Source organism: Petromyzon marinus, chromosome 16, assembly GCF_048934315.1.
Source record: "Petromyzon marinus isolate PM22_M1 ecotype Great Lakes invasive population chromosome 16, UKy_Petmar_22M1.pri1.0, whole genome shotgun sequence".
Taxonomy (NCBI): domain Eukaryota; kingdom Metazoa; phylum Chordata; class Hyperoartia; order Petromyzontiformes; family Petromyzontidae; genus Petromyzon; species Petromyzon marinus.
The window spans coordinates 8,234,599-8,244,300 of NC_133682.1; the positions used below are offsets into that span (position 1 = coordinate 8,234,599).

The window sequence follows — 9,702 nt, forward strand, 5'->3', positions numbered from 1 at the left end:
ATTTCCCCAAAATTCATTTCATTTTAATTATTTTCCTCAAAATTTTCACCACCGACCTGGCCACACATAATAGCTCAACGAAGTGGCTTATCATATGGAAACGTATAGCAGCCAAATACTCTAAACGTGTGTTTCTAAATGTGGAGGGAAAACTGGAGGACCCGGAATAAGAATCCACGCGACCACGGAGAGAGAGAGATACACGCAAACTCCAAATATACAAGAGGCGTCAGGGTCGGGATCTCGAACCCACGATCTCCTCCTCCTCCTGTGTACCAGGCGAGGGAGTTAACATCCCACCACCGGTTGGTTACGTACAGTGCGAAATAATCTCGTGCTGTACATACATTCCCCAAGAACACTGTCTTCAAGGAATCAAATAGTTAGTTTTGGGCAATGGCCCTTCATTTTAGAGACTTTTTATTTACACTTCAATATTAACGTATTAAAAATCCATTGTGCGACGTCCATAAAAGTGTATTGGGGTAGTCATTTAAAATGAGATTACCTCTTGTTTTCAACCTATTTATTACCCTACATCATCAAAAACTCCCATTATCCGCGGCCCGATTCCGATTATCCCCATCCAACTTTTGAGGGACAGCGATTTTTTTGTTTTCTTCCCCACGTTAAAGCAGACTAAAATCGTGGACAACTCCGCGGATAATACAATTATCTATGTTATTCCCTCAAATCAGTGCCGATAATATAATTTCCCCCAAGTTCACTCAAATTAAACTGTACGGGTGACATCAAATTCTCGTGATGTAAAAAAAACCCAAGAACCACACTCGAGTGACGTCACCGCGGGGTTTTTGGCGGGAAAGGCCGCGTTTGACAGGGCGGCGCTGTCACCTCTCGTGTTTAAACAACAAACACACACCGTTGTCAACGATGAGTCTCTGGGTTGACAAATATCGACCAACGTCTTTAAGCAAAGTCGACTTCCACAAGGAGCAAGCGATTCAGCTCAAAAACCTGGTAAAAAAAGTCCGCGCGGCCTACACTCGCGGTCGGGCCCCCGCCTTATGCATGGATCGGCTGCCGCCTCCGAGGCGCCGTTTCTCGCGAGGCCTTCAACAGCGACCCGGCTCCTCGCCCGGGGAGTCTCCCGGGATTTAAATACGAGCGTTATTGTCTTAAAATTCGTCGTTCGCAAACGCGTGCGGGCTTACACCGCATCTGCAGGAAGTAAAAAGTATATTTATGTCTTGTGTGTGCAGTATTTGACAGTTAAATATTTAATTTGTCAGATGCACAAGCGCACATCGCGTTTAAACATTAACGCTATACTGTGTTACAGGAAAGTATATACTACACAGCAACAGGCGTAATTTTAAATATTTAATACGGTAACTGTTTTTAGAAGAAGGTTAATTGGATAATGTGTGCCTGTTTCAATTATAAGGCGATGTAAAGGACTATTCCACGAGTCTCAGCGATAGGGCAAGCGGCTTCGCAATCGGAAAATTGCGAGTTAAATTATTTGTGTTACGGTTGACTCGGCCCATCATCTCTCCGTAACTGATCAAATATATATCACTTTGTGGGGAAGTCAACAGTGGTCCTATGAATAGATTCGCCTCCGCTATAGGAATGGGAATTTTCATCACTGGATCAGGGCTGTAAAGAGGCGAGCGCTATCTCAATTTGAGCAGGAATTCACGTTGCCTTGAATGACTAATATCAGGTGTTTTCTTCAGTATAGTTTTAACAATATTGTGTGACCTAATTCTTCTGGTCGAGGGTTTATTCTGTTCATCGTCCCACTGGCGATGATAACAGTACAATTGTCAGTATCGCTTTGTAATCACCATACTGTTATCTATGCCGATGACACCCAATCTGGTATCCTAGCTTAATGTGGTCTCATCCTGGGTTGGTTCAAACTTTGAGCATCTAAATTTTTTTCGAAACTTAACTCCAGCACATCGCTAAACACTTAACTCTCAACAAAGATGCTATACATTATTCGAGCCATATTGACCCCGAGCTCTCATTTTCCTCTTACATTTTCAGCTCTGCGGGAGAGTTACCTCCACACGTGCAACATCTTCCACACCTTCCATTTGATTGCCTCATCTACTGCTAAAACTCTCATCCATGCAATAATCACCTCTTGTCTTGGCTACTTCAACTTCTTCTATGGCCTCCCTATATCCCTGAAATACAAACTGAAAATTATCCAAAATCCTCCGCAAGAATCATCATCTCCACTAATAAAGGAGTCCACATCACATCAGTTTTCAGATCCCTCCATTGACTCCAATCCAGTCCTTTCCTCAACATTTTAAATATCTTTAATGGGTTTGCCCCTGCCCACTTTTCCACTCATCCGCTTTTTGTACTTTACTTCAGAAACCAAGGCCATCTGGCAAAACCCTCAATCATCTTAGTTTAACACGTAGGCTTTGGCGACCAATATCATCCATCCTCTTCTCAATAGAGGAGGGCGCTTCCTTTTCTGCTGCCGTCCTTAAAGTCTGGAATTCCCTCTGCCCACCTTGTTAACTCCCTGTCCATGTTCAAGTCTCCTCTGTCTTTTACTCTCTGCCATCTGCAAAGTGATCCAATTGCACCTTAAATATAAATACCTCCCTTTTGTCTCCTTAATTTTGAACGGCATTTTGAGATGCAGTTGCATTAAGACTTGTTTATGGTGTGTATGCATGGCACAGCTAAGTTGTGTCAACATCTCGTGCTTGAATGAGCAGGACAGAGTGAATATCCAGATTAACAGACCAATGAATGAACACAGGTGCAAGGTGGAGACTTCCCTCACCTGTTGGTGTATGGACCATCGGGTGCCGGCAAAAAGACTCGCATCATGTGCCTCCTACGTGAGCTATACGGAGCCGGTGTCGAGAAGTTACGCATCGAGCATCAAACAGTCACGGTGAGTGGATGTTTACACCTGTGTTGTCTGCAGGCCATGGAAATTGGGTAGTGCATAGAGGCTCAATTGTTTTAAATACGATAATCAACTAATGCTGGTAGTATAAGGGCAATAACAGCAAACGTCATGTATTTGTGTTAATACTGGGGCCCCTGTGTGAACAGGAGGAAAATGATTCTCATTGCAGACCAAACTTTTGCATATAGATACACTTTTGTGTCTTAACAGACTGATTTATAAAAGCTTAACTAAAAAAAAATGTGTTTTTGTATGTTTTAAAATCATAATTGTGAAATTCAAGACATGACTTGCTGGTAATTTTTGTATTTTTTTAATATTTCTATCAATAAACACATTAAACTACTCTGTAGTGAACAGAAATATAAGTACCTGTATTTGAACTTCGTAATAGTATGAGAATGTGTGGTTTTTAATGTTTATTATGCTAATATTGTTCTTCATTTCAAGAGTTGTAGAATAAGGTCGCGGTGGACATGGTGGTTTCAGCATTTGGGCCATACAGATAAATGGTTTTACTATGTTACTGTAAGGCTATCCCAATATGCACTTTAAACAAAATAAAATCCATCTTTATATGGTTTTAACATGTTTTTCAGACTCCTTCAAAAAAGAAGATTGAAATAAGCACCATAGCAAGCAACTATCACATTGAAGTCACCCCAAGGTAAGCATGATAAAGAATAATGAATAATACAAATATGCATTATTTTGACATACACACTAGTACATCTTGTGTTCATTTCTTCATGCAGTTTGAAACATTTGTTGTATTCCAGTGATGCAGGAAACAGTGATCGTGTTGTGGTCCAGGAGCTGATCAAAACAGTGGCGCAGTCTCAGCAACTTGAATCTGGAACCCAAAGGGACTTCAAGGGTAATGAATTAAAGGAAACACATTCACGTGCCCTAGATACAGTTAATAAATTAATATATTGCGTGTGTTTTGTCTGGATGTTCCATTTACATTTAAAATGCAATTTTCGGTACAGTATTTTATATTGTAGGTGGTTTTTTGATTGATAATACTGTTTGTGGTCTTATGGCCAGTGCATGATACATAATAACCAACCCTAGCTAATAGTTATTTATGGGGGCATGTCGCATGAACTAATGGCCATTTAAAGTATCGATATTCTAAATACATCTGTTGACCAAAAGGTGGCCATAAGATGGTAGTACAGAAAGTGGGTTAATGAACCTGTCATTGTGGACCTTTGAGTGGTATTCTTTCATAGACATGACATCCTGATCATTTGAATTGCTCCCACATGCAAAACTTTAAAGAAAACTGGCCCAACATCCCATTGCAGGACCCTACTGAAAATAGTATTATGGGCTTTTATGGAGAAATAAACAATGTTATTATTCTGATTATTTTCTTCTTCATGTTACTTGATGCTGCGTTGGTAGTGGTGCTACTGTCGGAGGTTGACCGGCTCACAAAGGATGCCCAGCATGCACTGCGTCGCACCATGGAAAAGTACATGTCGACCTGCCGCCTCATCCTCGTGTGCAACTCAACATCCAAGGTCATCGCACCCATCAGGAGCCGCTGCCTGGGCTTGCGGGTGCCGGCGCCCACCGTCGATGAGGTGGGGCAGCAAGTGCCAGTCACCGTCGCTGAGCTTTAAGCACTGCTCACACTTAATCCCAACATAAGCACTGATGGAAATCCATACTTTTAAAATTTTACTCTTAGCGATGGTGTTCCCTACCCAGAACCAATAATGCAAATATGATCTGCTGACCCATAACACTTACACCTATGTTTTTAACCTAATTCTAATCCTAAAAAGAAATACCAGCTGCAATTCCCAGCTCTTAGCATTAACATGGCTAATTCTATTCATGATTATAACAACAATCCTAACAAACCCTCAGCTATTAACTACATTCCAAACATTGCGATATACATTTATCTGAAACAACATGAATCTTCAATAGATCTTTAGCCTCTGCATACAATATTAAGACCCAAAACTGACTTAACATTTCAATTAATCACGACCCAACATTCTAACAAATTGCATTGAAAATCCTTTCACTTCACCTTCGAACTCTATGAAAACCTAATCCTTATGAACATACAATTTGGTTGTCATTGCATCAGGGGTACACAAGGTTTTGAAATTCATGATTACATTAAAATCGTCCCTGAACAATAAAATAACTTTTTTTTCATACATTCATTTTATTGTTTCTTACCACAGGATACAAAACGTTTCTTAATACCTCATTACATTTAATGTTTTTTGTGCCTAACGTTTTGGGGAATCATTGGTCACGGAGTTAATTACTCCTCAGTCCTGACTCGTCTGAAAGCGCATGTTGTCGTGTGGTCACCCCTACAGGTGTGCCAGGTGCTGGCGATTGTGTGCAAGAAGGAGGGGCTCTCCCTGCCACCAGAACTAGCTCGCAGGATTGCTGAGAAATCCAACCGCAACCTGCGCAAAGCCTTACTCATGTGCGAAGCCTGCAAAGTGCAGCAGTAAGTGGACGCAAGTTGGTTACTCACCATGTCACATTTTTTGTGTGGAAAAAAACATGTTATTTGTCCACTAAATATCACAAGGAGAGTGCGATTATTTAAAATATTCCCATCTCGGTCCATTGAGAACAGTGGAAACTAATGTTTCTCATGTTCGCATGCAGTCAAATACATCTCTATTACATGGCACGGTCTTGACTGTAGTGATGCATATGAATGTCGTTTATATCTTTGGAATGTTAATAGTTACTAATCATATAATTCTCTGAAGGTACCCATTCTCAGCGGAGCAAGAGATCCCAGAAACCGACTGGGAGGTTTACCTACGCGAGACAGCTACTGCCATTATCAACCAGCAGTCGCCCCAAAGGTGGGATTGTTTCTATTTAAATTAAAGTCGTTAATTTTGTATAGATCAAGCAATACAAATGGGAATCTATGCACGCCAGGTTCTGGTGGCATGGAATCAAACTTGTCTGACTATATACAGGTATTGCTGAGTGAGATATACCTATCAAACCCCTCTTCATATATCTTATATGTATATTGTCCCTAATTTACTAAATTCCAGTTTTTATGCTATATTAGATGGAGTTGAAACATAGACGTACCTGTTTGAACGTATATGACTGTTTTAGGTAAATTGTTGATAGTAGCGCTTGTTTCAAACCCCATCATAGGCCCATCATGCCTGTGTAGCGTCCTCTGTAACTTAGGATGCTGTGGTTAGAAACCTTTTAGTATGCAGTTCAGTCTTCTTGTCAATGGATGTTGAATGTTTTATGGTAGGTTTTGTAACACTACCAAACCAGCTGCCTTCGAAATTAAACATTTGACCTCCAAGCATAGCAAAAACACGCTGTAAATGTTCCCGTATGCATTGTATTTGAGATTGTGAATGTCTTCATTCAAAGTATATTGTCCGTATGGTATTAAGGGTGTCTCTTGAATTGCTCTTCAGGCTGCTGGAGGTGAGAGGGCGGATTTATGAGTTACTCACTCACTGCATTCCTCCAGAAGTCATCGTGAAGGTGTGTGCCTCTCATTACAATTCATACACCGGTCTGTCTAATTAAATACATTAATAAAATACAAACTGATTGCATTTATGTGTAGGTATTGGCACATTTTACGGGTCTTCATAATCAGTGGCCATGAACCAGTTCTCTGCTGCATGTTCTAAGTGACCATGTAGTTTGTCTTGAGCATTTCCATTATCATTCATTTAAATACATAGGATTACATTACGTGCTATGATATTATTATGTGTTGCTTGTATTTGTAGCAAAATTATTGCATTTCTACAACTTTTATGTAATGGGTATGGGGGAAAAATTACTTCAAATTAATCTTCCAATACTTCAAAACATTCGTCAATACCATTGAAAAGGAAAATGATATAATCGACATTTCCCTCAATGGCCTTTCTTCATTGAACATAAATAAAGAGACCAGAGAGATAGTGATTAAGCGTTGCAGACGGCACTTTACTTCATGGAGGCATGATGAGAAGGATAATTGTAACATTTTCAGATTTTTTTATTAGCATATGAATATGGAAACATCAGCAGCTATTGAGTAACAGAAAAACCCATCAATAAGCAAAATGGTATTACTAAATAAACTAGTTTGTATTGAAAGTTAAATTATATTTTGCTGGCACATTGCTTAATGGATATAACTGATATAGGGAGATCAATGAAACAATAATTAGCATTACCACTGCTTCAATGTTTTTTACCGTTTTAAACCTTTTGGGTTCAAACGACAAGCTTAAATTGCACAAACAACTTTCACATAATCAGCTGTTAAACTGACCTGTTTCCTTACTTAACAGTGATTTGGCATGCATTTTATCCTGTGCTTAACGGAGTACTGGTCTGAGTCACGGTTGATGTGCTAAACCGCAAAGTGTGGAACGTTGGCTCCCAGGGCCTTCTCACGGAGCTGCTCAGTAACTGTGATGGACAGCTCAAGGCGGATGTGACACAGATGGCAGCGTACTACGAGCACCGACTGCAGCTGGGCAGCAAGGCCATCTACCACCTGGAAGCCTTTGTGGCACGCTTCATGGCTCTGTACAAGCGTTTCATGGAGGACGGCATGGATGGAATTGCCTTTTGAGAAGAGAGAAAGCAAACGAGCAACCTTGCCACTGCCCTCACAGCACCCTTCTCTCCTCAGCCACCACCCGCACACATGGTTGTTGAGACTTGTCACGAGTGACAGGTGGACAGAGGGTACATTAAAAAAAGAGAAGTAAATGAAAAAGGTCACGTACCTGCAGTGATTGACGGGGGGGGGGGGGGTTGACACGGGCGAGCTGACGCTGAGTGAGTGAGGGCTCTTTAAGAAAATGCAGTGGAAATGGCAGCAATGGTTGCTGACGGCACATTCACACACCAGCACGTCATGCGGGTGCACTTGCAAATGGAAATCGCCCCGCGTTTCTTAGCAAAGTTGGAGTGCAACTAAAAAAACGAATGTACAAAACTGTGGATTAACTGCCAGGCAGGAATGAGACGGAAGGATGTGGGGTTGATTTTCATTGCTTACCGTTGACAAATGACTTTCTCAGACGAGTCGTACACGTTTCAGGGATTGGTAATGCACACTAGTTGAGTTTCTCTATTGGCATGACTATTAGGATCACCATGGATACCTTCTAGAAGAATCCTGTATTTCTTACACCTGTTTAATGGACCTCCTGCCAGTTAAAATGGCATGTGCGCAACAGTTTGAGAATTTCCACATCCATCGCTTTGACCTGTTTTTGAGCTGTTGGAAGTTTAAAAAATACCTAACAAAAGTAAAACTGTCAACGCATATGTAAGGCATGTTGGCATGTCATGTATTTTAGAGTATTTCTACACGTGTGATATATTGCTGAAGCCTCTGTTTAAAGAAAGGACCATGGTATTTGAAAGTCTTGTGGTGGAACAGACGATGCTCAACAGTAAAATCCAACATCTGCCCTAACTTCAGTTGCAATTTTTCTGATAGCATGGGTTTTCAGTAGTAGAATACAAATATTTGCCTTCGAGGCAAACAGTTGAATGTGTGCTTTGTATCATAAGGTATTTTTTTGTGAAACCTGTAATAAAGGTGTTTAACGCTGAAAGTTTGATGTTTGTATTGAGGCGTCGTGTATATTTCGATCTCCATGGTGATTGGGTTATCAGTCTGTTTCATGGGTGTTTAATTGTCAACATTTCTGGAGAAAATATCAGGTAAACAGACTGAAAATTACTACATTGCCAAACCGCAAAACAAAATACCGTGGCCTTGATGGTCTATTTTCATACGTGTCGACAGGTCTTTCCTTAACTCTTTTCATGGAAACACCAGGCACATTCCTGAAAATTACAACAGTCTTTGGACAGCCGACGTTTACGATGAATGATTATGCAGTATTATGTAATTAGAGAATTTAGTATCTGCAACATCAACATTTTGTTACGCCTAAGTGTAGTTGTTTGGTTATTTTTGTCTGGACTGTCTGTTCATTGCAGAACTGCATAGTTTTGTAACCACAATAGCTGTAGAATGACCGCAGGGAAACTTCACGCACAGTGATAATGTCAGTGTGGAATGCAGCTGCATTAATTAAGGAAGGATTGGGAGTAAGGTTAAAGAAGTATATCAGTCTAATCGTATAATCACATTTGCTCGAGTGTTATTGTCAATAACGAATAGGTCTTTAGTGTTTGCCTAACCGTGTGCGTGACATCACAGAGCCCGAGCTTCAAAAACATTCCTTTCCCTTGAGCATAAATGATAACAATTTGAAGTAGGGATTTGACTTCTAAAAAATGTCTCGTGTTCTGTATTCAAATTTTGATGAGCTTCAAAGCAAAAGCTGCAGTTCTCCCTTTAACCCAAGAGTACATTCTATACGCAAAATTTGTGACATGAGCATGAACTCTAAACCACCATAAAATGTGAAGGCTGGAAGCAATTTTAATGTAACATTCGCAAATTAATCATCTATCCCTAAGAGTTACCAAAAAATATAGTTCAAATGAAGGTATCGCGTGTGCCATCACTCATGATTAGCCTTTTTTCATTTTTTTCTTCAAAAAACTACTTGGCCATAACTAGTCAAACAGTGATAGCATCTTGAGTCGGGGCTTGCCTTTGGGGAATGCAGTGTGCGCTGGCTCGGGGTTTTGCTTTGCTTGAAGCGCTTTGTCTCCACGGTGCGAAGTGTACATCATCACCCTCTTTTAATTTTTTGTGGTGTCCGTCATTATCTCCGAGTCCTCCCGGGGGAAGTGTGATTTATGTAGGATGCTGT

At 40.6% G+C, this 9,702-nt stretch overlaps 1 protein-coding gene across 1 annotated transcript; it reads left to right on the plus strand.

Annotated features, from left to right (window-relative positions):
• Window positions 1–773: 773 nt before the first annotated feature.
• Window positions 774–8,530, plus strand: RFC3 (replication factor C subunit 3). The gene is made up of 9 exons (XM_032955274.2): window positions 774–981; window positions 2,759–2,896; window positions 3,514–3,581; window positions 3,694–3,791; window positions 4,328–4,509; window positions 5,269–5,405; window positions 5,677–5,775; window positions 6,367–6,436; window positions 7,338–8,530. The coding sequence occupies exons 1-9, from the start codon at window positions 895–897 to the stop codon at window positions 7,527–7,529; spliced, it is 1,071 nt and encodes a 356-aa protein (XP_032811165.2). The 5' UTR covers window positions 774–894; the 3' UTR covers window positions 7,530–8,530.
• Window positions 8,531–9,702: the final 1,172 nt, after the last annotated feature.

Coding starts and splice junctions, on each gene's coding strand:
- RFC3 (XM_032955274.2), top strand. CDS start 895: ATGAGTCTCTGGGTTGACAAATATCGACCAACGTCTTTAAGCAAAGTC. Junction 982..2,758: donor CGATTCAGCTCAAAAACCTG/GTAAAAAAAGTC, acceptor GAATGAACACAG/GTGCAAGGTGGAGACTTCCC. Junction 5,406..5,676: donor GAAGCCTGCAAAGTGCAGCA/GTAAGTGGACGC, acceptor AATTCTCTGAAG/GTACCCATTCTCAGCGGAGC.